At 53.7% G+C, this 27,986-nt stretch overlaps 1 protein-coding gene across 5 annotated transcripts in view; it reads right to left on the bottom strand.

The window, feature by feature from the left end:
- ZNF470 (zinc finger protein 470) overlaps window positions 1–24,954 on the bottom strand; it is a 31,234-nt gene extending 6,280 nt beyond the window's left edge. The window contains exons 1-5 of one of the 5 annotated variants that reach the window (XM_080645414.1): window positions 24,780–24,954; window positions 23,242–23,374; window positions 15,555–15,681; window positions 15,252–15,347; window positions 6,974–12,313 (exon numbers count right to left, since the gene is read on the bottom strand). In XM_080645414.1, coding sequence (XP_080501540.1) covers window positions 10,422–12,313; window positions 15,252–15,347; window positions 15,555–15,681; window positions 23,242–23,268 — 2,142 coding nt within the window. In that variant the 5' untranslated portion in view covers window positions 23,269–23,374; window positions 24,780–24,954 and the 3' untranslated portion in view covers window positions 6,974–10,421. Of the gene's footprint in view, window positions 1–752; window positions 823–944; window positions 1,875–2,277; window positions 2,320–6,973; window positions 12,314–15,251; window positions 15,348–15,554; window positions 15,682–19,515; window positions 19,548–23,241; window positions 23,375–24,779 lie in introns of those variants that run through there. The other 4 variants (XM_080645415.1, XM_080645416.1, XM_080645418.1 and 1 more) reach the window with 4 other exon arrangements.
- Between the last annotated feature and the right edge of the window lie 3,032 nt (window positions 24,955–27,986).

Here is a 27,986-nt window from a genome sequence, read left to right on the forward strand (position 1 = left end):
TGAGACCCTGCAGTGCATGGGCGATCTCTAACCATTTAGCAACACCAGCCAAGGCAGCCATGCATTTTTTAAAAATATATTTTATTGATTTTTTTTTTAAGGGGGAGGGAGAGAGTTAGAAACATTGATGAGAGAGAAACATTGATCAGCTGCCTCCTGCACATCCCCCACTGGGGATGTGTCCACAATCAAGGTACATGCCCTTGACTGGAATTGAACCTGGGACCCTTCAGTCCGCAGGCCGATGCTCTATCCACTGAACCACACCAGTTAGGGCTATTTTTCTTATCGTGAAATATTTCTTGCATAAAAGGAAGTTCAGAGGGAAACACCACACACAGCCACCTATTAAAACATCATCAGATCTCCAGGGAGATACGCAGGGGTCCTTCCCCACAGGCGGCCTCCTCCCGCCCCCTGGACGTGGAGGGCCACCTGCCCACTTCGGAAGGCCGCTTGTCCAGCACCGGGCTGCCTGGGCCTCTGCAGGGGTCTGGGTCACACACGATGGAACGAGTTTAAGCCACCACGTCCCAGGTGCCCACCTGTGTCCCCCGAGATCCTCCAGGGCCAGGCAGGTCACTCCTATGCCCGTGTCAGGGCCGTACCCTCCCCCCCTCAGGCTGGACACAGTCCCCTAGGAGACAGGGCAGGGGGCCCGGACCCTGAGGGGGGCTGGGGTCGGCAGAGGGCTGTCCCCGCCCCAAAGCCTGATCCTTAGGAAGGAAGCGCTAGAAGGAGACGTTACTCACCAGGGCCTTGTCGGTCAGCGGCTGGGTGGCCATCCGTCCACTGCCCACGGTGACCAGGGGGACGGGCAGGCTGTGTGCAGGGAGAGGAAGAGAAAGGCACAGTAAGAGAACTGGCCCAGGCCGCCCCACAGTGCCGCAGGGGACAGACAGCCAGCCCGCCCCGCTAGGAGACTGGCAGAGCGGGACACTCACCCAGGATAACAGCGAACCCACAGGGGGCCCGTGGCACCCAAGGCACAGGATGATGTCTCTGATGTAATCCTCCAACACTCTGGGGGCGATTCCCACTCGCCCCATTTCACAGATGAGGAAACGGAGGCCCAGAGAGAGAAGCCACTCGCCCAAGAGGAGAGGGCTGGGATTGGGGTGGGGCTGAGCGAGTCGGGGTCCGTGTGTGCTAGCTGGCAGCCTGGAGGGACGGGACCCTCTGCCCCCTCCCTGGGTCTCAGTGCTGACCCCAGCACTACCCCACCCTCTGGGGCTCCCCCAGGTCTCACGGGGTTACTGTGAGGCTCAATGATCAGATACATGTAGGGAGCCTGAGGCCCTGCACCACACAGTTAGCACGGGGCCCCTATCAGGTGTGCCCAGTGGTTAGAGCGTCGGCCTGCGCGCCAAAAAGTTACCGCTGTGAGCGGGCTGCTGTAAGGACCAATACAGGGTGTCCCCCAACAATGTATACACACTTGGAACAGTTATTCATTCCGATGGGTTAAATCTGGAAAGAAACATAAATTGAGCTATCCAAAAAAAAAAATGTGTATGCCTTTTGTGGGGGACACCCTGTATGATCCCGGCTGGATGACAGTTCCTTTTCTTTTTTTAAATATATTTCTTTATTGATTTCAGAGTGGAAGGGAGAGGGAGAGAGAGACAGAAACATCAATGATGAGAATCATGGATCGGCTGCCTCCTGCACGCCCCCCACTGGGGATGTGCCCACAACCAAGGAACATGCCCTTGACCGGAATCGAACCCGGGACCCTTCAGTCCGCAGGCCGACGCTCTATCCACTGAACCACACCGGTCAGGGCGGGAGTCCCTTTTCTTATCTAGACACAGGACACCTGGGTGGCCGCCTCACAGGGAGAACCGGGGACAGAAAAAAGGCAGACAGACAGACAGACACCCGCACACAAAGGCCCAGGCGTCACCTTCACCCCCATCCCTTGGGTCCAGCGGGAACAGCGTTCCTCTCCTCTCCCCCCACCCCGCCCCCAACCCTCTCCCCCGGCCCGCACATCCTCCCCTAGTCCTGTGAGCACATCCCGGCGGGACGGCGGCACACCCTCTTCCCAGCCCACGCTCCCCTCCCGGACCCGCACGCCCCTCACCTGGGCCCGCACACCTCCCCTCAGCCCTTCCTCGCCCCCCCCCCCCGTCTCCTCCCGCCCCCGCCCCGCCCGCACGCCCCTCACCTGGGGCCTCACACCCTCCCCCGAGCCCACACGCCCCTCCCCTGGGCCCGCACACCTCCCCTCAGCCCTCCCCCGCCCCGTCTCCTCCCGCCCGCAGCGGGACTCACCGCGCGGCTCCCGTCAGGACAATGACCCGTGCCCACTAGGCCAACCCTGCCGCACTGCGCCTGCGCGGACCGGCCGACTACAACTCCCAGAAACCCGCGCGCCGCCTCCTCCGCTCGGGCCTCTTACCGAGCGCTGCCGAACAGACTCGAACCCGAGAAGCCGGCTTGCCACGGCTTCTCCCAGAGGCCCCCGCGGCACCGCGGTCCAGGGGGCTGGGCTCGTGGGGGAGTATGGGAAAGGACGCGCTGGGAGGTGGGGAGGGAGGAGGGTGAGAGAGGGGGGTGGGGGCGGAGAGAGGAGGGTGGGGGGCGGGGACAGGAGAGAGGAGGGTGGGGGGCGGGGACAGGAGGGTGGGGGGCGGGGACAGGAGAGAGGAGTGTGGGGGGCGGGGGACAGGAGGGTGGGGGGCGGGGACAGGAGAGAGGAGTGTGGGGGGCGGGGACAGGAGGGTGGGGGGCGGGGGACAGGAGAGAGGAGTGTGGGGGGCGGGGACAGGAGGGTGGGGGGCGGGGACAGGAGAGAGGAGTGTGGGGGGGCGGGGACAGGAGGGTGGGGGGCGGGGACAGGAGAGAGGAGTGTGGGGGGCGGGGACAGGAGGGTGGGGGGGCGGGGACAGGAGAGAGGAGGGTGGGGGGCGGGGACAGGAGGGTGGGGGCGGGGACAGGAGAGAGGAGTGTGGGGGGCGGGGACAGGAGGGTGGGGGGCGGGGACAGGAGAGAGGAGGGTGGGGGGCGGGGACAGGAGGGTGGGGGCGGGGACAGGAGAGAGGAGTGTGGGGGGCGGGGACAGGAGGGTGGGGGGCGGGGACAGGAGAGAGGAGTGTGGGGGGCGGGGACAGGAGGGTGGGGGGCGGGGACAGGAGAGAGGAGGGTGGGGGAGGGGACAGGAGGGTGGGGGGCGAGGACAGGAGAGAGGAGGGTGGGGGCGGGGGACAGGAGGGTGGGGGGCGGGGACAGGAGAGAGGAGGGTGGGGGCAGGGACAGGAGGGTGGGAGGCGGGGACAGGAGAGAGGAGGGTGGGGGAGGGAACAGGAGGGTGGGGGGGCGGGGACAGGAGAGAGGAGGGTGGGGGCGGGGACAGGAGGGTGGGGGGCGGGGACAGGAGAGAGGAGGGTGGGGGCGGGGACAGGAGGGTGGGAGGCGGGGACAGGAGAGAGGAGGGTGGGGGGCGGGGACAGGAGGGTGGGAGGCGGGGACAGGAGCGAGGAGGGTGGGGGGCGGGGACAGGAGAGAGGAGGGTGGGGTTCGGGGGGAGGAGAGAGGAGGGGCCCTGGCGGAGGCGGGGGAAGCCGGGGCTCGGAGCCGCCGGGAGCCCGCAGCTGGCGGGCAGGAGTCTGTACGCGGACGGAGGTGCGGGAGCGGGGGTCGCAGTGACAGGAGCGGCAGGCAGCCCTCGCGCTCGGAGCTCCAGGCCCCGCACCCCAGGGTTTACAGCCGCGTTCCGGGCGAGGACCGGGACACACACCTCGGGGTGACCCCGGAGGAAAGGGGGGCCCGGCTGGGGCCCTCCTGCACCACAGACCGCAGAGCCACATACGGAGGCGTTTGCTGAGAGTCTGAGGGCCCACCGAAGGGCAACCAGCAGTTGCCTCAGATGCCCGTCATTTCCTTAACGAAATGTTTTATTTTGGGATAAATATAGGGTCGCACGCAGTGGTAACAATACAGGAACCACACCGGGATCCCCGTGGCCTTTGTCTACTTCTCCCCGACGTGACATCTCGCGATACCACAAACGGTGTAAATGCTGCCCTGGTCCAGGCACAAACCGCCCCATCGCAGGGAAGGGTCTCGGGTTCGACTCCCCGTCAAGGGCATGTAGGCACCTGGGGTGCAGGTTCCTCCACAGCCCGGGTGGGGGCGCGCGCGGGGAGGCAGCCAACAGATGTGTCTTACATCCATGTTCCTCTCTGCCCCCCCCCCCCCCCCCCCCGTCCCTTCCACTCTCTCTAAAACATAAAAAAATCAATGGGAAAAAATATCCTCAGGTGAGGATTAACAACAAAAATAAATAAACATACAATGTGAATGATGATATTAAAAAGCACAGGAATATTGGGTAAAAAGAAGTCCTCAATGGTGCCAGTCCCCAGTTTTAAACCACACTGTCTCCTTTGGGAACCATCTAATAATAAAAAAGCACAATATGCTAATTAGACCCTATGTCCTTCCGGATGGCCGGGTCCCAGCCCGGGTCCCAGGGGCCAGAGGGAAGACAGTGCCGGCAGCAGGGGAAGTGGGGGGGAAGGAAGGCCTACTCTTGCACGAATTTCATGCATCGGGCCTCTAGTGTTCATGACGTTTAGTGGCGAGAACAGCAGCCCACAGGTGACCATGTATTGCCCTGAGGCGGAGTGTTCCAGAACATTCCATGAGGCAGGAGCCCTCCGAGTTCCAAGCTCCTTGGATACCGGAGCACCAACACTTGGTGTGGACACATCGGGAGTGGGTGGTGGGAGTTTCCCCCGGGTGATCTAGAAATCTTGATTCCCTCAACTCATCACACGCTCCAGGGTGGCCCCGGGACCAGGCCTTCCTGGGTGAGCTGCCAGACACATTTCTCAGTTGTCACCCCAACTTCCTCCAGTAGCTCTGGTGTCGCTTTCTCTTCTTTTTAGTCCTCACCCGAGGATATTTTCCCATTGATTTTTAGAGAGAGTGGAAGAGAGAGGAAAAGACAGAGAGAAATATCGATGTAAGAGAAACACATCCATTGGTTGCCTCCTGCACATGCCCTGACCAGGGCCCAGGCAGAGAGGAGCCTGCAACCGAGGTACGTGCCCTTGACCGGAATCGAACCCGGGACCCTCTGTCTGCAGGCCGAAGCTCTATCCACTGGGCCAGACCGGCCAGGGCCGCTTTCTCATAAGGACACCAGTCCTGTCAGATTAGGCACCCACCCTTATCACCTCATTTAACCTTAATTTCCTCCTTAAAGGCCATTTCCAAATAATCATGTTGTGGTTTAGAGCTTCAACATGTGAATTTTGGGGGGATGGGGATACAATTCGGTCCACAGCAGCCACCCTACAAGTGGAATTCCTAACATGGAATTTAAACAGCATCCCACTTGAGCAATACATAAAGGAGTGTCTCAATTTGGTTTTGAGCAATCCTTTTTTTGGGGGGGAGAGAGACAGGCATATACCAATTTTCTGTTCCATTTATTTATGCAATTATTGGTGGATTCTTGTATGTGCCCTGACCAGAGATCGAACCTGCACCCTTGGGTGTATTGAGACCAACCTCTAACCACCTGAGCTACCCAGCCAGTGCTCGAGCAGTCTTCACACGGTGACTTCAAACAGGTAAGAATCTTTCAGCCACGTCAGACAGAACCCTTAGCTGAAATTTTTTGCCTTGATACTACAAGTCCATGAGCTGAGTCTTAAACTACTCAGAGCAGTAGGTACCAGCATCAGTTACACTCCCTGGCCTTTCATTCCTCTTCCTCTTTTTTTTTTTTTAAATATACTTTATTGATTTTTTACAGCGAGGAAGGGAGAGGGATAGAGAGTCAGAAACATCGATGGGAGAGAAACATTGATCAGCCGCCTCCTGCACACCTCCCACTGGGGATGTGCCCGCAACCAAGGTACATGCCCTTGACCGGAATCGAACCTGGGACCCTTCAGTCCACAGGCTGACGCTCTATCCACTGAGCCACACCGGTTTGGGCTCCTGTTCCTCTTAAAACTGTAATTACCCAGGACCCTATACCCGTGTTCCTCCCAGGTAACTCCCACTAAAAGTAATTCACGCCGATGTCTGCCCAGGGCCCGCACCAGGAGGTGTGACTTCCCGAGGCTAGAAAAGAAACAGGCGCCTCACGGGCCCCATCTCAGACCCACACCAACCCTTCACACCTCACATTTCCCCAAGATCCTATTGCCTGTCACCCAGTCTTCCCACCAGGCTCTATACTGGCCAAGTTGGTTTAATTGCTGTACAGTGAGGCACGTGAGGCAGAAATGAAGTGCGGGAAGGATGATGGGTAGCTTGAGGGATCACCGCCGTGGAAAGCACAAAGCCCAGGGTGGCTCCAAAGAACACCAGCCTGGCACCTTAGGGTGTTCCCACCGCGTGACACAGACACAACTGCATGCTGGACTCCAGAAAAGGTGATCGGCTAGGTCAGTGGTCGGCACACTTGTGAGTCCACAGAGCCAAATATCCACAGTACAAGGACTGAAATTTCTTTGGAGAGCCAAATGTTTTACACTTAAACTTCCTCTAACGCCACTTCTTCAACATAGACGCGCCCAGGCCGTGGTATTTAGTGGAAGAGCCACACTCAAGGGGCCAAAGAGCCGCATGTGGCTCGCGAGCCGCGGTTTGCTGACCACGGGGCTAGGTCCGTCAGAACCAGATGGCAGGGCTGGCCAGTTACTCAAAAGAAAAGGAGAGGGTGCCGAAACCGGTTTGGCTCAGTGGATAGAGCGTCGGCCTGCGGACTGAAGGGTCCCGGGTTCGATTCCGGTCAAGGGCATGTACATTGGTTGCGGGCACATCCCCAGTGGGAGGTGTGCAGGAGGCAGCTGATCGATGTTTCTCTCTCATCGATGTTTCTAGCTCTCTATTCCTCTCTCTTCCTCTCTGTACAAAATCAATAAAATATATTAAAAAAGAAAAGGAGAGGGGGTGTAGTCGTAAGAGGGGAGCAAGCAAAAACAGGCAGAGAAAGACAGGAGAGTATGTGATTTCGGTTTTATTTTTGAGATCACAGTTATGAGTTTCTGCTAGAATACAGGTCTGAAAAAATTTTTCCGTTCAGTATGGCTCAGTTATTTCCCTATATACACATTTATATTTCTTTTTTAAACAACTGCATAATTCTATTGCACGAATACACAATCATTAACTTACCCACTTACCCATTACCCTGATCATTTACGACTTAAACTTTTTTTTTTTTTTGCCATCATATATTCACCTACCTTTGCACACTTTGGCTTCTGAGGAATTTTGACTCAAACAGTATATACAGATGACAACTTGTATAACTGACCATGGAACTGTCTTTTCATACTCTCACCAAACTTGGGTATTTTCACTCTTCTGATTTAAAATCCATCTACTGGGGAAAAGTGGATATATCATCGCTTTATTTTGTATTTTTCTTCCTACTAGTGATATTGTGTTCGTTCCATTAGCTGTTTTATTTCATCTTCTTTGACGGGCTGTTAGCTCTGTCCATTCCTCCCACTGCCATGAAGCATGCCTTTGACCACATGTACATAAGGAGGGTCTACCCTCCCCACAGGCTGGAGAAGCCCGCGCCCGTCTCCTGCAGAACAAGGAAGGCAGTGCCCCCCGTTTCTGTGCCAAAGGAGAGGCGCCACGTCCTCTGGGTAAGAGCTCTTATCACGCCCCAGCCAGCAGGGCTCAGTGGACAGAGCGTCGGCCTGCGGACTGAAGGGTCTGGGGCTCGACTCCGGCCAAGCGCGTGCACCTCCGTTGGAGGTTCGATCTGCTCCCTGGCCCTGGTCGGGGCACGTGCGGATGTCTCTCTCACATCCGTGTTTCTTCCTGTCTGTCCTTCTCCCCTCCCCTCTCTCTGAAATCAGTGGGATGCTCGGGCGAGGATTAACACATAAAAAAGAAAAGGAAAGCGCCCCCCCCACCCCACGGCCCTCCAGTGGACTGACGGCACTCCCACACGGGAACCCGAGAGCTCAGAGTACTCCCCCGGGGCGAGGGGACCTCTAAAGGACACGGGCTTGCTTTTCGGTGAAGAAAGAGTTCTAAAAGGAGCTGTGGTGATGGCTGCACAACTCTGACCACATCAATGCACCATACACGTCAATGGGTGGACTGTATGGTCTGTGAATTCTCTCTCAATGCGGCTCTTATAGAAAACTCTAGAGGCCCGGGGCATGAAAATTCATGCACTGGAGCGGGGGGGTCCCTCAGCCCGGCCTGCCCCCTCTCACAGTCCGGGAGCCCTCAGGGGCGGGAGGCGACCCAGTGATCAGGGGAAGGTGACACCCCATCACACCTCTGCTCCTGCCACTGCTGGCAGCGCAAGCCTTGGCCGGCCCTGGTTACCTGAGCCTATGCGGCCCTGGGTGGCTGGGGGGCTGAGGGGCTGAGCGCCGCCATCTTTGAGGGCAGGGCAGTCAATTAGCATATTCCCTCCTTATTGGCTGTGGGTGCCGCCATCTTTGTGATGGTGTGAGGGTCAATTAGCATATCCCCTCTTTATTAGATAGGATACCCCCCCCCCCCCGGCCTCTAAATCAGCACTGCTGAAGAGAATAAAGCATCGATCCTCTCCCTGCAGCATCTAAGCGTCACACTCTGCTCTGGACCATTGCGACTCCTCTCCTTATGCCTCTGTGTCCGACAGTCACCTGCTCTTGCCCCTCCCCTGCCGCTACTGCCCACACGTCCCGGGGGGTAGTGAGGCATTCCTCCCAGAACTCCCTAGCTCCTTCCTTCTTAGAAAAATTTACTGACTTTTTAGAGAGGAACATCGATGTGCTGATCCACTTATGTATGCATTCATTCCTCGAATCTTGTACGTGCCCTGACCGGGGATCGAACCTGGCCCCTGGCACGTCACGATGACACTCGAACCAACTGAGCTACCCGGCCAGGGCCCCGAGCTCCCTCTTTAGATTTCTCATGATGGTACATGTCACATACTCACCACGTACTGTGTATTTCACTTCTCTGTCTTCCCCACCTGATCTGTGAGGCAAAAATTCTCTACATTTTGCACCCTACTGTACCCTCAGCACCTAAAACGGTAAGTGCTCAATTAAGGTCAGCGGGATGAGTGCTCCGTCCCCAAGGCAGCACTACGTCCCTTGTCCATCACAGTTCTGTTGCCGCCTTTAAAATATGCTGGGACTTTCACTGGAACATAGTGAATTCACATAGTTAACGTGGGGAGAAATATCTTTGCCAGACTGAGTCTTTCTGTACAGACATGTCTAGCTTTTTTTTTTTTTAAATATATTTTATTGATTTTTTACAGAGAGGAAGGGAGATGGATAGAGTTAGAAACATCGATGAGAGAGAAACATCGATCAGCTGCCTCCTGCACACTCCCCACTGGGGATGTGCCCGCAACCAAGGTACATGCCCTTGACCGGAATCGAACCTGGGACCCTTGAGTCCGCAGGCCGACGCTCTATCCACTGAGCCACACCGGTTAGGGCGACATGTCTAGCTTTAAAAAATAAGTTTATGTTTTAGTGTGTACATTTATACGCTAATTGCAGTATACGTTTTTCTGTTTTGGGATCAGTCTTCAGTTCCATAGAACAAGATGGGAAGATGTATATTTATTTTACGCTCTAGAACAATATAAATATCTCAGGAATTGTCCATGATGCATTTCTCTAGGTCACAGCATTGAACTGCCTTTTTCAGTTTGTTTCATGCTATGAATCTATCTGAGTTTTCTAGCTTGTTTGAGTTTGTTTGTAATACTCTCCCCTGGCCCTGACCGGTGTGGCTCAGTGGATAGAGCATCGGCCTGCAGACCGAAAGGTCCCAGGTTTGATTCTGGTCAAGGGCGTGTACACCTTGTTGGGGGCACAATCCCAGTAGGAGGTATGCAGGGGGCTGCTGATCGATGTTTCTAACTCTCTATCCCTCTCCCTTCCTCTCTGTAAAAAAATCAATAAAATATGTTTTTTTAAAAAATACTCTCCCCTGGCTAGTCCTCCATTCTACCAAATGATGTTGTCCTAATTGGCCCATTCTCACTTCTAAGTGCAGCTGAGGAGAGCTCCTCACCATCAATGCTATTCATATTGATTCACACAGAGGGAGCGGTAAGCCACCATGTCACCTTGTGTATCACAGACGCTTTCAATTCCGAGTGTGTTCATCTTTTGTACCTACAGGCGGAGGGGAGAGCCCTGTCTGCTCTGAAAACTGCGGGTTTCTTCACCTGGACCTACTGGTTCATTTTCCTTGCAGCTGAACACATCTGTAAGGCAACCTTTACCCTAAAGGCACTAATTATGTGCCAGGGATTATGTGCTGAGCCCTTTAAATGGATCACCTAACAGTCTTGGCTAGTGTTAAATTATGTATTTGAGGGGAGCAAGAGGGAAAATGACTGTAACGCTATTGCAAAAGTCTTGGACTAGGATGACGGGACACAGACGGGGGAGAGTGGGTGGATTCTAGATGCCTCGGTGGCACGTGGGCGAGGAGGAGGGACGGGCTGAGGAGGAGGAGGAGGACGACGACTCTCCAGTATGAATTCGCTGGTGATGCGCGAGATGTACACTCTGCCGGAAGGCCTTCCCACATTCCTCACACCCGTAGGGCCTTTCTCCAGTGTGGATTCTCCGATGTAGCGTCAGATGGGCTACCTGGCTGAAGGCTTTGCTACATTCCTGACACTCGTAAGGTTTCTCTCCCGTATGAATCCTTTGATGCAGAGTGAGGGATTTACGGTGGCTGAAGGCTTTCCCGCACACGTTACAGTCATAGGGCTTCTCACCTGTGTGACACCTTTGGTGACTAACCAGGTATGCCCTCTGCCTGAACGCCTTCCCACATTCGAGGCATTCATACGGTCTTTTCCCAGTGTGGAGTCTCTGATGTTGCACCAGATAGGAGCCATCGCTGAAGGCCTTCCCGCATGCTGTACACTCGTAAGGCTTCTCGCCCGTGTGAACCCGCCGGTGCTGGGCGAGGTGGGCGGTTTGGCTGAAGGCCCGGCCGCACTCCTCACACTCGTAAGGCTTCTCCCCAGTGTGTGTTTTCCGGTGCTGGGCGAGGTGTGCGTTCTGGCTGAAGGCCTTGCCGCAGTCCTGACACTCGTAAGGCTTCTCCCCAGTGTGAACTCTCTGGTGATGAGCCAGGTGCGTGCTCTGCCGAAACGCCTGCCCGCATTCCTTACATTCGTAGGGCTTCTCCCCGGTGTGAACCCTCTGATGGAGGGTGAGAGAGCCGCGGTGGCTGAAGGCTCTCTCACAGAGCGCACACGCGTACGGTTTCTCTCCCGTGTGAATCCTCTGATGCACCGTCAGGGAGGAGCCGTGGCTGAAAGCCTTCCCACACACGTCACATTTGTAAGGTCTCTCTCCGGTATGAATCCTCTTATGCTGAATGAGTCCTATGTGGTCTGTAAAGGCCTTCCCACAGTCGACGCAGTCGAAGGGTTTCTCCCCGGTATGATAGTATCTCCGGTGGCGTATGAGAGAAGCGTTCTGCCTGAAGGCTTTCCCACAGTCAGCACACGCGTACGGTCTCTTTCCGGTGTGAATTCTGCGGTGGTGAGCCAGGGATGAGCAGTCACCGAACGCCTTCCCGCACTCGACGCACTCGTAGGGTTTCTCTCCCGTGTGGACCCTCTGATGCTGAGCGAGGTGGGCCAGCTGGCTGAAGGCTTTGGCGCACTGCTGACACCGGTAGGGCTTCTCTCCGGTGTGAACCCTCTGGTGCTGAATAAGATGAGCGTTCTGGCTGAAGGCTTTCCCGCACTCGGCGCACTCAAAGGGTCTTTCTCCCGTGTGCGTTCTCTGATGCTGAGCGAGGTGGGCGCTCTGGCTGAAGGCTTTCCCGCACTCGGCGCACTCGTAGGGTTTCTCTCCGGTGTGGATTCTTTGATGAAGCGTAAGGGTTGAGATTTTGCTGAAAGTTTTCTCACAGTCTTTGCATTTCAGAAGTTTCTTTTCTCCGCAGACTTGCTTGTGTTTTTTAACAAATGCATGTGTTTTTAAGCTTTCCTTATCTGTGTCAAAATTGTATATTCTCTCTTCAATGGGAAATATGTGTTTTAGGTAAGAAAATGTGTTCAGATGAAAACCGGTCCCAGATCTGTTAGAGGGTTCCTGTTTCTCAATGAGTGCGCCTCCTTGATTGACCGTCTCTTGCCTAAACTGTGGCTGCTGACTTACCAGGTCCCTCTCAAACAGGTCTTCTCCTCTCCACTTTTCCCCTAATGTGGAACACTCAAAGTTATCATAGCTTGTAAGTCTTCCCGTTATCGTTACCTGGGATACTTTTTCTTCATCAGTGTCCTGGTTTGGAGATAATTCTTTGGTCATCCACACACAATCCAAGTCTGAAAGATAGTAAGAAAGCAAATGCCTCCTTTATTTAATGCTAGAAGAACAGAAACTTCTCAAACAAGACCAGGGGAGTCTAACAGTTACTGAAGCCCACAGAGGTTAATGTTCTGACAGTTCTTAGATGAAGTTAGGCAATGCAGCCTAATTTGACATTTCTGGAATAATGTCTCCTTGGCTATGGTATATTATTTCTTTTTAAAAAAAACCTTTCTTTTTTTCTTAAAGTATTTTTTTTAATTGATTTCAGAAAAAGGGAGAGGGAGCGAGACATATAGAAACACCAATGATGAGAGAGAATCATTGATTGGCTGTCTCCTGCACGGCCCACAACTTGGGCTGGTGCCCTGCCCGGGAATCCACCTGTGACCTCCTGGTTCATAGATCGATGCTCAACCACTAAGCCACACCAGTCAGGTTATGGTGTATTATTTCAAGAAGACTTTTAATTGAAGATTTTATACCAATATTTATAATTGAGATTTGTCTGTAATTTCCTTTCTTGGTACTATTTTGGTATCAAATGTTATGCTGTCTTTATTGACACATTTTTTAAATGTTCTTTTTATTCTGTCACAAAACATGTGAACCAACGTTGATGATACTTTTCCTAAAAGTTTTTATAGAATTTATTTGTGTAACTATTTGGAGTAGCTGCTTTTCTTGGGGGAGGCAGTTCTTAGATGACTGTCTACATTTCTCCTATTGTAACTGGTCTGTCGAAGTTCTCTTTCTTCTGGCATCAGTTGTGGTAATTTATGCTTTCTGAAAGTATTATCCATTTAATTAATCTAAGTTTTCAAATTATCTATAGAGAGTTGAGGCAAACAGATTTCATATGATTCTTTTAAGTAGTTATGTACTGTTGGTTATTTACTATTATTTCTTTTTTGTGTTTTCTCTCATTTGTCCTCACAGTTTATGTTTTATTGGTTTTCTAAAGAAGCAACTAAATTTCATATCTACTGTTTTCTAATACACTTACTCTTAGAGAGAGAAATATCGATTTATTAGTCAACTTATTTATGCATTCATTAGTTGATTCTTACATATGCCTGACCAGGGATCGAACCCCTAACCTTGGTGTCTCAGAACAAGGCTCTAACCAACTGAGCTACCCAGCCAGGGCAACAATCCTCTTCTTGGAAATATGATCACTGATATCAGGAAAAAGCCACACTGCAGCCACAGAGCAAACTATAACCACTTCATGGAGGCTCATTTCCCCACAATGTGTATCTATACACTGTTAACTCGTTTTCTAAACCAGAAAAACAGCTTTCACGCAGGGCAGGGGAAAATACATAATTAAGTTTGAAGAAAATAAACTGGGGCACAAATCCTAATGACTACAATAACAGTGGGAGAAGATTGCCCTACCTGGTGTGGCTCAGTGGATAGAGTGTCAGCCTGCGGACTGAAGGGTCCCAGGTTCAGTTCCGGTCAAGGGCACACGCCTGGGTTGCAGGCTTGATCCCCAGTAGGGGACGTGTAGGAGGCAGCTGATCAATGATTCTCTCTCATCATTGATGTTTCTCTCTCCCTTTCCTTCTCCTTTCCTTTCTGAAATCAATAAATCAATTTAAAAAATCAATATATTTTTTTAAAAAGTGGGAGAAGATAAAGAGGCAGGAGGTAACATTAGTGAGCTAATCGTTCACCTTTCATGTGGGTATCAAAAGGTGGTATTCCGAGTCTCACGTGAATTTTAAAATATAGATTCAAATATACATAAAAACATAAAGGTACCACCTTGTGGGACTGAAAACCTTTCCGATTCACAGGGTGGGATGGTGCGAAAGGAGAAAAACCAGATATAAACAACAAAGCAAGAAGAAATAATCACAAGAACAACGAAGGAAAATAATTAAAAGCAGAAGGAAGAACATAGCTATAATGATTGTTAACCCCAAAACACGTTTTAACAACTTCAAACAACCAAACACACATTTGTCTGAGGAATCCAACAATGCTGATTGTCAGGGATGATTATAACAATACGGCACTTGAGCAAAACCAGGTCGACAAAAGCGGAACATAACAGAGTCCAGAGACAGACTACGGGATTCGTAGATCAGTGAAGGTACAGGTGGTACATCACACCAGTGAGGAAGAGAAGATCGACTTAAAAAATGGAGTTAGTGCCCTGGCCGGTTTGGCTCAGTGGATGGAGCGTCGGTCTGCGGACTCAAGGGTCCCGGGTTCGATTCCGGTCAAGGGCATGTACCTTGGTTGCGGGCACATCCCTGGTAGGGGGTGTGCAGGAGGCGGCTGATCGATGTTTCTCTCTCATCGATGTTTCTGACTCTCTATCCCTCTCCCTTCCTCTCTGTAGAAAATCAAAGAAATACATTAAAAAAACAAACAAACAAACAAAAAAAACGGAGTTAGAGGCCCTGACTTGGTAGCTCAGGTGGTTAAAAGTGTCATCCTGATACGCCAAGGTCATGGGTTCCATCCCCAGTCAGGGCACATACAAGAATCAACCAATTAATACAAAAATAAGCGGAACCACCAATCGATCCCTCTCTCTCTCTCCCCCGTCCTCTCTCTCCATAAAATCAGTAACTTTTTTTTTAAATGGAGTTAGAACAAGATGTTTCCATTTGGCTCTAACCGGTTTGGCTCAGTGGATAGAGTGTCGGCCTGTGGACTGAAGGGTCCCAGGTTCGATTCCGGTCAAGGGCATGTACCTTGGTTGCGGGCACATCCCCAGTAGGAGGTGTGCAGGAGGCAGCTGATCGATGTTTCTCTCTCATCGATGTTTCTGACTCTCTATCTCTCTCCCTTCCTCTCTGTAAAAAATCAATAAAATATATTTTTTTAAAAAAATGTTTCCATTTGGGAGGGGTTTTTAGAGTTGTTTGCCACCAGGTCTCAGAGAGAAGAAACATGGTGAGAATAGCTGCCCCAGGCTAGACACCCTGCACCTACCTGGGCACAGGCCTCCTGCCATCTCGCCATCCGTCCCCCAGGGCTCTTTACCTTCCTCCAACAGGGAGATCACAGCCGGCTTAGACATGCAAAGGCCTGCACAGAGGAAGAGGTAAGAAGGTGGGCCCTGTGTGGCTCTTCCGGAACTAGGACCCAGTCCGGATAGGGCGGGAGAAGAGGGACGTGGTAGGAAAATGCTGAGAAAGGCTGAGAGACAACGGAGGTGGAACGATTCCTGTGGGGAGGGGAGGGGAGGGGAGGGAGGGAGGGAGAGGAGGGGAGGGGAGGGAGGCAGACTCTTACCCACGGAAACCAGGGTCCGGTAGTTCTCCCACATCACCTTCTTGTACAGAGTCCGCTGTGCAGGATTCAGACACTCCCACTCATCCTGGGAGAAGTCTATGGCCACATCTGGGAAAGTCACTGCATCCTGAAATGACACAAATGCAGTCTTTTTTTAAAAATATATTTTATCGATTTTTTACAGAGAGGAAGGGAGAGGGAAAGAGAGTTAGAAACATCAATCAGCTGCCTCCTGCACACCTCCTACCGGGGATGTGCCTGCAACCAAGGTACATGCCCTTGACCGGAATTGAACCTGGGACCTTTCAGTCCGCAGGCCGACACCCTATCCACTGAACCAAACCGGTTAGGGCACAAATGCAATCTTGCTCAGCCAGTGTTCATGTCCCCACTCGGGGGCCTCCAGGGTAAAGGGTTCTGCTGCTCACACTCTGGGCAGTGGGGAAACGTGTGTAAGTAATTGTACAGGGGTCTAACTGACCCAGGAGTGGGAGTTACCATAGTTACTGGACAACTTTTCTGCCTAGTTATCTTGTACATATTAGGAAAAACAAAAAATATGAGAGACACTCTCTGCTCTTGGAGCAGTTCTATGAAAGTTATAAAAAATGTCGGCTGCATTAAAAACAGTATCATCAAGTATTAAATATTTTATCTGTATTCGAAGCTAAATCACCTTTCTACATGGAGGAATTAACGAGCTGTGGGACTGCAAAGGAACGTCTGAAGGAAGGACGCCGACCTGGTGAACAGGATTTCAACCTACACAACATATTCTAAGAAATTCCAATGTTCTTAAGGCGTTCAGAGCTGTGCCTAGCCCTGGCCCATTGGCGCACTGGATAGAGCATGGGACGGAAGGGTCCCGGGTTTGATTCCTGGCCAAGGGCACAGGCCCGGGTTGCGGGTTCATCCCCAGTGGGGGGCGTGCAGGAGGCAGCCAATCATGATTCTCTCTCATCATAGATGTTTCTCTCTCTCTCTCTCTCTCTCTCTCTCACCCTCCCTTCCTCTCTGAAATCAATAAAAATATTTTTTTTAAAAAGAGCTGTGCCTAAAAGACTGAAAGGGAAAAAATGCCTAGCAACATTCTTTTATTTTGAAATAAAAATATACTTGAATTAGAAGAGGAGAACGCATCTGGAAAGGTGTTTGGATGACCTGCTGAGAAGGATCAGGAGAGAGCGTGTGAGGTGCACACATGCCACGCAATGCGTGTGTTGTTACGTGGGCTCAACTTCCTGACCAGCTAGCAAGCGCTGCCAGCCGTCTACCCGTGGTGGCTGGCAGATGTCCCATTCCTTATTTTGTGATTTCATTATCTCGGCAAGTAAGAATAAGTTTTAAATAAGCACCAGAATGGAAGGTCAGATTCTGGTACTGACGAGCTGGGTAATCTTGGCCAAGTTAATGAACTCCCCCGCGCCTCCGTTTACTGACCTGGAAAATGGGGATACTTTTAATACCTCCTGTAGTTCTTTCTGCCCACGCCAATACCCACTTCTGGGCTCTATGCTAGGAGATGTTGGGGAGGGGGGGAAAGGTAAGCATATCACATATTTGGTGGTGGTCCAAATTCTGGGCTTTCCCTCTCATCTGCCTGCTCCTATTTGCTTTTCAGAGACCACAAATTGCTGCTGCAGGCTTGCAATTCTAGTTTTATAGCAGCATTCAGTGGGGAAGGCGGGGGGCGGGGAGGGGGGCCTTAGTCCACTGCACCCAGAACCAGGACTCTCCCAAATTCAGTGTAAACTATTATTTAAAAAATTAGTGTCTTCTTGGAAATAGGCCTCCTCAAGCTTCCTGTGCTCAGACCTCGTATTCTACATGGACAGACAGACAAACAGCATGATATACAGTTCATGCTTACGTAGTACTTTAGGGCCAGGCACGGCTCTAAACACATTAACTCCTCAGCCCTCACAGCGGTCCTACCAGTTAGCACTGTGACTGTCCCCGCTTTACGGCTGAAGGAGCCGACATGAAGGTGACGTATCTAGCGTGCCGTGGACCTAGAATTTGAGTCCAGTTAGTCGGGTTCCAGAGTCCACGTTACTAACCTTGAAGCCACACTTCGCCACTCTTAAAGTATTTTTCCTATGACGACAATGCTTTTTTTTAAAAAAAAAATTCTCACCAGCCAAAACCGGTTTGGCTCAGTGGATAGAGCGTCAGCCTGTGGACTGAAAGGTCCCAGGTTCGATTCCGGTCAAGGGCATGGACCTTGGTTGCGGGCACATCCCCAGTGGGAGGTGTGCAGGAGGCAGCTGATCGGTGTTTCTCTCTCATCGATGTTTCTGACTATCTATCCCTCTTCCTTCCTCTCTGTGAAAAATCAATAAAATACATAAAAAAAAATTCTCACCAGAAGATATGTTTTTATTGATTTTAGAGGGAGAGGGAGAGGGAGAGGGAGAGGGAGAGAGAAACATCGATCAGTTGCTTCCTTTATGCGCCCCATCTGGGGATTGAACCCGAAACCCAGGTATGTGTCCTGACTGGGAATCGAACCCGCAGCCTTTTGGTGTCTGGGTGCTCCAGCCAACATTTACTTACCATCATGGTGCATACATAAACGTCGGCGCCTGGCCGGCGCGGCTCAGGGGTTGAGCGTCAAGGGCACCAATAATGCTTTTGTTTAAAACACTTAAACGCTCTGAGAAACCAGTTCCGTTGGTAGAGCGTTTGGGGCAGCGTAGCCGGTGAGCAAAGGTGTTTGGCTCTGATATAAGGGGCTTGCTGTGTCTCCGGAATAAAAAAAAAAAAGCCACTTTACCTTCCTAGGTCGTCTCTGATCTCCTCCATCTCCTTCCAGAAGCAACTCGGGAATCACTGCCCCTGTGACTCCTCCTGCCCCGCCCGCCCCGAGGAGGCAACATGGAGCGAAACAAAATATTCCCTCTTGCCAGAGGGCGGCCTGTCCAGAGCTTCACCTTTTCCTGAGGGACACCTTTTTCTAAGCACCTTTTTCCAAATGCACCCAAGGGTGCTTCCCCGGGCTCTCAGCGGCCCCTCCCACCGCGCCACAGGAAGGGGACTCTCCACGTGCAGCACGGATCACGTGTATAAATAAATGTTTGGGGGGGTTGGGGGGTGATGGGGGAATAAGGACACATGTAACCCCGTAATAAAGAAATTTTAAAAATAAATAAATAAATGTGTGTGCCCCGCCGGCTGGCTCAGCGGTTGAGCGTTGACCTATGAACCAGGAGGTCACGGTTGGATTCCCAGTCAGGGCACAGGCCCCGGTTTTGGGCTCGATCCCCAGTGTGGGGCGTGCAGGAGGCAGCCGATTCACCGTTCTCTCTCATCATGGATGTTCCTCTCTCTCTGTCCCGCTCCCTTCCTCTCTGCCATCCATAAAAACACATTTAAATAAATGTCTGCTGCCTCTTCATTTCCCCAGCAGTCTGCGGCTCTCCGATTCCTCGCAGGGGTCCTCAAACTTTTTAAACGGGGGGCCAGTTCACTGTCCCTCAGACCGTTGGAGGGCCGGACTATAGTTTAAAAAAAAACTACGAACAAATTCCTATGCGCACTGCGGGCCCGGGACGCGTCGGCTGCTAAGCAGGACAGGCAGCGGCACCCGGCGGGCCGGATCCATGTCCTCGGCGGGCCCCATGTGGCCCGCGGGCCGTAGTTTGAGGACCACTGCGTAAGGACCGCATGGCTGTGCAGTCAGATGCGTACACACAGCCTGAGTGCGGGGAAGGCTCCGCGGGTCGTTTCTCGAATGAAGAGTGAACCCCGAGCAGGAGGAAGAGGAGGCTCCCAGAGACACTGGGCCCCAGTTCTCAGCACAGAGGGAGGAAGCAGAAACCGGCCCCCGGGCGGAACCAGCAGGCAGACCGTTCTCAGGAGAGGAACCAGCAGGCAGACCGTTCTCAGGAGAAAGCAAGCATTACCAGACCCTGGCAAGCACAACCGTACTGTGTGGAGGGGAGCGGGTGCGCTAACTCACCGGGGGCATGGCTTTAGGAAGGGCAATGCCCATGGCCGCCTCGGCCTGGCTCCTCATTCGGAGGGCTCTACCCCGAGAGCGCCGAGCTGGGGGGGCGGGGGCGGGGGAGAGAGAGGCTGAGCAGCTCGAAGCATCGCAGCCTGGAAGCTCTGCCTTCAGTCCCCCCCCCTCCGTTTCCCTCTCTCTCTCCCACCCACCCGCCCCCCAGGCCAGGCATCGGCTGGGAGACCAGGAGATTACAGCTGGGGCCCTGCTCTGCTCGGGTGTTCAGGCTGAGCATGACGGATGCCCCCCTCCCCTCACAGCCACCCACTCATCAACAACAGACATGTGTCAGGTGGGCTGTATAGACAGGGTGCCCCCCAAGACGTATGCACACTTTACAGCGGAAAGCTCAATTCTGAACATGGAATGTAATTTAATACACACTGCCTTTATAATCATTCAAAGCGCGTGCGTGCATTTTGGCGGGGGGGGGGGGGGGGGGTCACCCGATCTTTACACTCCCGATCTAACCTTCGCGATCTTCAGTGAAAGCAGGACATGCCATCACCCGTTCACACGTGAGAGCTCTGGGACGTGAAGTCTTCTGCGCAAGGTTCACAGCTTGGCAATCCTGGGGCCCAGTCCCCACCCTGGGTGGGCCGGGTCCTACCGCCCAAGCTCTCGGCTCAGGCGGACACCAGGGTATAACAGGACACGCGCCTCCCAGCGAGGATTCGTGGAGATTCTATGAGACTTGAAAAAACCCATTTCCCCAGAAAGAATCTATGTGGATTCCTTAGTTTGTCCGGTAGTCACTGGACAGAAAAACTGTCAGCACACCCTGGTTCTCAATTTGCTTTGTGACAAACAATAATTTCGAAATAAAGCCCTTTGTCTCCCCTGAGGCAAGTCTCCTCTATCAGGAAAAGTTCTGACTTAATTCTGGTATTTTCCCTCTAAACTCCACGGCTTTCTGAAGCATCATTATCTATCTATCTATCTATCTATCTATCTATCATCTATCTATCTATGTATCTATATCTATGTATAAAAAAGTGTAATATGCAAATTGACCAGACGGCAGAACAACCATCGGCTATGACGTGCACTGACCACCAGGGGGCAGATGCGCAATGCAGGAGCTGCCCCCAGTCTGCAGGCCCTGATGGCCCATGGGGAACCAGGAACTGGGGTGGGTGGTGGCGGACACAGGCGGCACTGGGCTCCGATGGCCGTGCCGGTCGCTCCACACACAGAGGGCAACTGGCGGCAGTGAGCAGCCCCGGGGAAGATGGCCCAGATTGCAGGCCAGGCCTAGGGACCCTACCCATGCACAAATGTCATGCGCCAGGCCTCTAGTATATATATATATACTAGTATATGAAACCCTAAGCGACCGTTCGACCGTTCGCTATGACGCGCACTGACCACCAGGGGCAGTCGCTCAATGAAGGAGCTGCCCCCTGGTGGTCAGTGTGCTCCCACAGCAGAAACGCTGCTCAGCTGACCTACGGGCTCAGCCGAACACAGCTGCGGAGGGGTGAGCCTCTCCGGCCTCTGCGGCAGCGCTGCGGGACCTGGCCCGGGTTCGGGCTCCTTCCCAGCCGCCTGCCACTTCACACACTGCTACATCCCGGATTGCGAGAGGGCGCAGGCCAGGCTGAGGGACCCACCCCACTGGTGCATGAATCCATGCACCGGGCCTCCAGTGACGATAATAATAAGAGTGAACACTCATTGAGCACTTTCTATGTGGCAGGGGCCACACCATGCATCTTCATGTATGGGCTCATTTAACCCTATAACAGGCCTATGAGGTATGTAATGGTATCATCTCCGTTTTATTATCTTTTATGTTAATTTAAAAATATTTTTATTGATTGTTAGAGAGAGAGAGAGGGAGAGGGAGAAGAAGAAACGTCAATGATGAGAGTGCACCATCAATGGACTGCCTCCTGCACGTCCCCTACAGGGGATAGAGCAGCCGTGGGCAAACTACGGCCCGCGGGCCGGATCCGGCCCGTTCGGCTGTTCTATCCGGCCCGCGGAGCCGAAAGAGCGGAGGGTTCTCTTGGTCTCCCCTCCGCTCCTTTACTTTGAATTTATTTTAGTTCACGCAAACACTCCATCCATGCTTTTGTCCCGGCCCTCCGGTCCAGTTTAAGAACCCATTGTGGCCCTCGAGTCAAAAAGTTTGCCCACCCCTGGGATAGAGCCTGCAACCTGGGCATGTGCCCTGAACAGGAATAAACCAGCAACCTTTTGGTACACAGGACAGCCCCCAGCCAACTGAGCCACACCAGCCAGGGCTCATCTCCATTTAATATAGGACAGGGGTGGGCAAACTTTTTGACTCGAGGGCCACAATGGGTTCTTAAACTGGACTGGAGGGCTGGAACAAAAGCATGGATGGAGTGTTTGTGTGAACTAATATAAATTCAAAGTAAAGGAGCGGAGGGGAGAGCAAGAGAACCGGATAGAACAGCCGGATCCGGCCCGCGGGCCGTAGTTTGCCCATGGCTGATCTAGGAGAAACTGGGTCAGAAAATCTAGGGGCCCAGGAAAAAAACGTGAGGCCCTGGCCAGGTAGTTCAGCGGTTAGAGCAGCGGTCGCCAACCGGTAATCCACGGACCACTGGTGGTCTGTGAGGTCCGAAAGGTTGGCACCTGCTGGGTTAGAGCACTGTCCCGATACACCAAGGTCGTGGGTTCGATACCCCATCAGGGTACATACAGGAAGTCAACCAAAGAATGCATAAATATGTGGAACAACAAATGGATGGGGTTTTTTTTTTTCTCTCTCTCTCTCTCTCAAATTAAAATAAAATAAATAAATAAAAAGAAAAAAATAAAGCTCAGGGGAGGTTTTGAGGATCTGAACTCTTGTAGCTACCGAACCCCTCTCAGAAGTAGTTTCTTCAATGATTAAAAGTGTTTAAGAGCCCTGGCCGGTCTGGCTCCGTGGACAGAGCTTCGGCCTGTGGACTGAAGGGTCCCGGGTTCGATTCCGGTCGAGGGCACATACCTTGGTTGCAGGCTCCTCCCCAGTCCGGTCCCTGGTTGGAGGCAACCAACTGATGTGTTTCTCTCACATCGATATTTCTCTCTCTCTTCCACTCTCTCTCTCTAAAACAAAAATAAAGAAAGAAAATTACCTATATATATAAAAGGCTAATATGCGAAATGTCCCCGCAGGAATTCAACCGGGAGACCAGGACTTCAATAACTTGCTATGACATGCACTGACCACCAGGGGGCGGGGGCAGAATGAAGGAAGCCCCCCCTCTTTCCCCCCCCCCGCCCCCACAGCTGGAGAAGGGAGGTTCTGGCGAGCAGCCAGGGTAGGGAGGCACCTGTCCGCAGATGGAAGGCCCCGATCCGCCGAATTGCTGGCCAGGCCAAAGGACCCTACCCGTGCATGAATTTGTGCACCGGGCCTCTATAAAGAAATAATAAAGAAATAATACACAAGAACAAACTGTGTTAAGAAAAAAAAAGTGTTGCCCTACCCGGTGTGGCTCAGTGGATAGAGCATCAGCCTGCGGACTGAAGGGTCCCAGGTTCGATTCCGGTCAAGGACACATGCCCAGGTTGTGGGCTTGATCCCCAATGGGATCGTGCAGGAGGCAGCCGATCAATGACTCTCTCTTATCATTGATGTTTCTCTCTCTCTCTCCCTCTTCCTTCCTCCCTAAAATCAATAAAAATGTATTTTTTTTTAAAGTGTTTAAGAGCACCTACCTCCAGCCCTGGTGGAGGGGACTGCATGAGAGCCAGTACGGCGGGGGCCTCTGGAGTCCGTGTGCCCGGGACCCGAATCCTGCCTCCTCCTGGAAGCGGTTACTCCTCCTCTCTCAGGCTTCAGTGTCCTCACCTGTGAGGGGGAGACAAGGCAGTTCCCGCTTCACCCTGTTCTGAGGTTTGGGGTTAACACCCCCCAGAGCCTCAGAACTGTGTCTCCCCCGCAGCGCACGCAGCGACCACCGAGCACGCAGCAAAAAGCAGGGGAGTGCCGAAACCGGTTTGGCTCAGTGGATAGAGCGTCGGCCTGTGGACTGAAAGGTTCCGGGTTCGATTCCGGTCAAGGGCATGTACCTTGGTTGCGGGCACATCCCCAGTGGGAGGTGTGCAGGAGGCAGCTGATGGATGTTTCTCTCTCATCGATGTTTCTAGCTCTCTATCCCTCTCCCTTCCTCTCTGTAAAAAAATCAATAAAATATATTTAAAAAAATATATATATATATATACATATATATATATGTTTTACCAGACGCCCAGTGGACGAATTCATGCACCCGCTGGGTCCCTCAGCCTGGCCTGCAGGATCAGGCTGAAACCGGCTCTCTGACATCCCCCGAGGGGTCCCAGATCACGAGAGGGCGCAGCAGGCCAGGCCGAGGGACCCCACCAGTACACGATCGGGGCAGGGAGACCCGTGGGAGGTTGGCCAGCAGGGGACGGGCTGCGGGAGGGCTCCGGGGCGTGTCCAGCCCCCTGTCACTCAGTCCCCATCTGCCAGGCCCCAGCAGCAAGCAAACCTACTGGTTAGAGCATCTGCCCCCCGGTGGTCAGTGCATGTCATAGCAAGCAGTGGAGCGGCCTTAGCATATCATTAGCATATTAGCATATCACGCTTTAATTGGTTGAACGGATGACCAGCCGACAGGACACTTCGTATTTAGGCTTTTATTACATGGGGTTGATTTTTTTTTTACGGCGAGGAAGGAAGAGGGATCGAGAATTAGAAACAGCAATGAGAAATATCGACCCAGCTGCCTCCTACACGCTCCCTAACGGGGGCCTGCATCCAAGATACGTGCCCTCGACCCGGATCGAACCCGGGACCCTTCAGTCCGCAGGCGACGCTCTACCCACTGAGCCGCCCGGGCCAGGGCCAGGGGGCTCATTGTTAAGCTGAAGTCCTCCTATATGGCCGGGAATGATACCATACACACCCAAAGGGCCCTTGGCAGGAAGTGCGTTCCCCGCCCCGGGGTGACCAGCGGTGACGCCTTCCCCCACCCACCCCACAGCGTCGCGGGGCAGGACCCTGACACCTAAGGACTGAGGTGCCCCCCCCCCCCCAAGAGCAACAGCGCGCCCCGAGGGGGTGCTCTCTCCCCTGGGTCCTCAGCGAAGCACGCGAAGACAAGGGAGGGGAGTGCGCGGTTAGGTGACCCCCCATCCCCCCAATCCAGCTCCTCGGACGTCCCCCTCCAACCCCGGGCCCCCCCTGCCCCCCTCCCGTACGGCCGCGCCCCGCCACCTGTCGCGCTCACCTCGGCCCTCAGCCGCCTCGCCCCGCCCGGCCTCCCGGGTTCGCCACGCTGGCCTCGGGGCAGCGGGGTCCGAGGGGGGCGGTCTCCCCGCGGGGGGTCCAGCTCGCAGCCCCGAGTCAACCCCTCAGCCCGCGCCGCCCCGCCCCTGCCGCCGGGACCGCACCGACTCCACCGGCCGCCGCCTACACTTCCCTTCACGCTCCCCGCTCCCCCTTCGCGGCCGCGCACGCACGCGCCACGCACCGACGTCAGCCCCGCCCACCGCCCCGCCCCGCTGTCTCCTCGGAACCCAACGGACGCGCTCGCTCACGCCAACGTGGGCGTGTCCTCGCGCAGCAACGCCCCCTGGGAAATGTAGTCCCCGCCGGGCAGCAGCGAAGCGGGCGACGGAGCTGTCCTCCACGGTTCCCCTCCGGTCCTAGTGATCATCAGCTCCTCTAGGTGCCTCCTGGTCCGGAATAGAACCTTTTGGAGCCCGCTCAGCCCCGACACTGGACCCAGAAGCACGGGCCGCCTCCATGGTGCCCTCCCCCAAGCGCACGGGGCGGCGGAGAGTGGGGGGGGCGCTCCCTGGGAGCCACGGGCAGGCTCCGAAGGCTGAGAGCCACCAGCTCGAGGGCCTCGGGCGGGCGTAGTGGGGTGTCCAGGGCGCTTGGGCCGGTGAAGCCTCAGACGGGCCATGGCGGGGCTCAGAAAGGCCGGTCCAGGGGCTGGATGGCACGTGCAGGACAGGAGGGTTCAGCTTTTGCCTGCTGCTTTCTGCACTGTGATGTGTGACTTTGGCAGTGTGTGTAGGTCGCCTGCCACTCGGCCTCCCTGGCTGATAATCTACCCCCTGTGCCCATTTTGTCACCACCACCACCCACCCCCCCACCCCCACCCCCGCTGGAATGAGGGTCCTGCCAAGGCACACAGCTTCTCGGGACTTGTTGAGGGCCGTCTTCCCGCCAACTGAAAAAAGCGTCTGGCACAGCCGTGGGCAAACTACGGGCCTGCGGGCCGGATCCGGCTGTTCTATCCGGTTCTCTTGCTCTCCCCTCCGCTCCTTTACTTTGAATTTATATCAGTTCACACAAACACTCCATCCATGCGTTTGTTCCGGCCCTCCGGTCCAGTTTAAGAACCCATGGTGGCCCTCGAGTCAAAAAGTTTGCCCACCCCTGGGACTCTGGCATATGGTCAGGTGTCCCCCAAGATGAGGACGGACCTTCTGAGAAATGAGTCCTTAGTCAGCGACCTCCTCATTGTGTGAGCATCTCAGAGGCACGAACCTAGGCGACGGTGCGGCCTGCTACATCCACACCTGGGCTGTGTGTGGCATGACCCTACGGCTCCCAGTCTACACGCCTGCGCGGCATGGCACCCTCCTGTGCACCGCGGGCAGCTGTAATAGCACGCTAAGTATTTGGGTTTCCCAACACGTGGAAACACAGAAAGGGTGCAGTAAGAAGACGGTTTTATAAAATACTGGAGGCCTGGTGCACGAAATCTGTGCACCCACGGGTGGGGGGGGGGGAGGTCCCTCCTCCTGGCCTGCTCCGACTTGCAGTCTGGAAGCCCTCGGGGAATGTCCCACTGCCGCTGCGCTCGCCAACCGTGAGCCCGGCTTCTGGCTGAGCGGCGCTCCCCCTGTGGGAGCACACTGGCCACCAGAGGGCAGCTCTTGCATGGAGCGTCTGCCCCCTGGGGGTCAGTGCGCATCATGACGACCGGTCATTGCGCCATTCAATCGATTTGCGTATTAGCCTTTTATTATTTAGGACTAGAGGCCTGATGCACAGATTCATGCACCGGTGGGGTCCCTCGGCCTGGCCTGCGGGGATGGGGCCGAAACTGGCTCTCTGACATCCCCCGGGGGGTCCCGGAGTGCGAGAGGGCGCTCTGCAAAGTTGCTGTCGTACAGGGTGTGGAACGCAAACGCAAGTGTGCGGTGAACCGGGTTCGGGGCCAGCCGTGCCCCGGCAACAGCATCCCCCACGGCCGAAGGTGGAATTGCGCAAGTTCTCAAACGCAGAACCAGGGTACCTGGGTGTGGGAGAACCTTGTTGTTTCGGGAAGAGGGTGCGAAAAGTAGGCATGTTGACATAGCTCAGAGCATTCTCCATAACAAAAGACTGAACTCCAAGGAAAACTATATACTAGAGCCGTGGTCGGCAAACCGCGGCTCGCGAGCCACATGCGGCTCTTGGGCCCCTTGAGTGTGGCTCTTCCACAAAAATACCACGGCCTGGGCGAGTCTATTTGGAAGAAGTGGCGTTAGGAGAAGTTTCAGTTTAAAAAATTTGGCTCTCCAAAGAAATGTCAATCGTTGTCCTGTTGGTATGCATGCATATGAGCAAAACCAATGGACACAGACAGTAGCGGGGGGGAGGGCTTGTGCTTGGGGGAGGGGGTGGCGGGGGAGAGGTCAATGGCGGGGGGGGGGGGAAGGAGACTCATGTGCCCTAGCTGGTGTGGCTCAGTGGACAGAGCGTCAGCCTGCGGACTAAAGGGTCCCAGGTTCGATTCCGGTCAAGGGCATGTACCTTGGTTGCGGGCACATCCCCAGTAGGAGGTGTGCAGGAGGCAGCTGATCGATGTTTCTCTCTCATCGATGTTTCTAACACTCTATCCCTCTCTCTTCCTCTCTGTACAAAATCAATAAAATATATTAAAAAAAAGAATTTCTTTAAAAAAATACTAATCCAATACTAAAACAACAACAACAACAACAAAAACCAAGTGTCATTACCTTAGCACATAAAAATTTATTTTTCACTCACATAATAACCCATTGCTGGGGGTCCTGGGTGACTTAGGGCCAGAGTTCTTCTATCCTACAAAGGACAGAAAATCATTCTGGATGCGATTCATCTCCTCCCTGTCGTCCCAACTACAGGTCATAGTAAATGCAGATGTTGGTTACCAACCAAGCAGTAATGGTAGGACTAGAAGAGTGGACTCAAAAATTAAGAGTTTTCTGCCACAGCGGTGGTATGAAAAGGAGAATTGGGAGGGAGGTTTCTTTTCTTTTCTTATTGATTCTTTACAGAGAGGAAGGGAGAGGGATAGAAAATTAAAAACATCGATGTGAGAGAAACATCGATCAGCTGCCTCCTGCACACCCCCCACTGGGGATGTGCCTGCCACCAAGGTACATGCCCTTGACCGGAATTGAACCTGGGACCCTTCAGTCCCCAAGCTGATGCTCTATCCACTGAGTCAAAC

Source organism: Plecotus auritus (genome assembly GCF_963455305.1).
Source record: "Plecotus auritus genome assembly, chromosome: 10".
Classification (NCBI taxonomy): Eukaryota; Metazoa; Chordata; class Mammalia; order Chiroptera; family Vespertilionidae; genus Plecotus; species Plecotus auritus.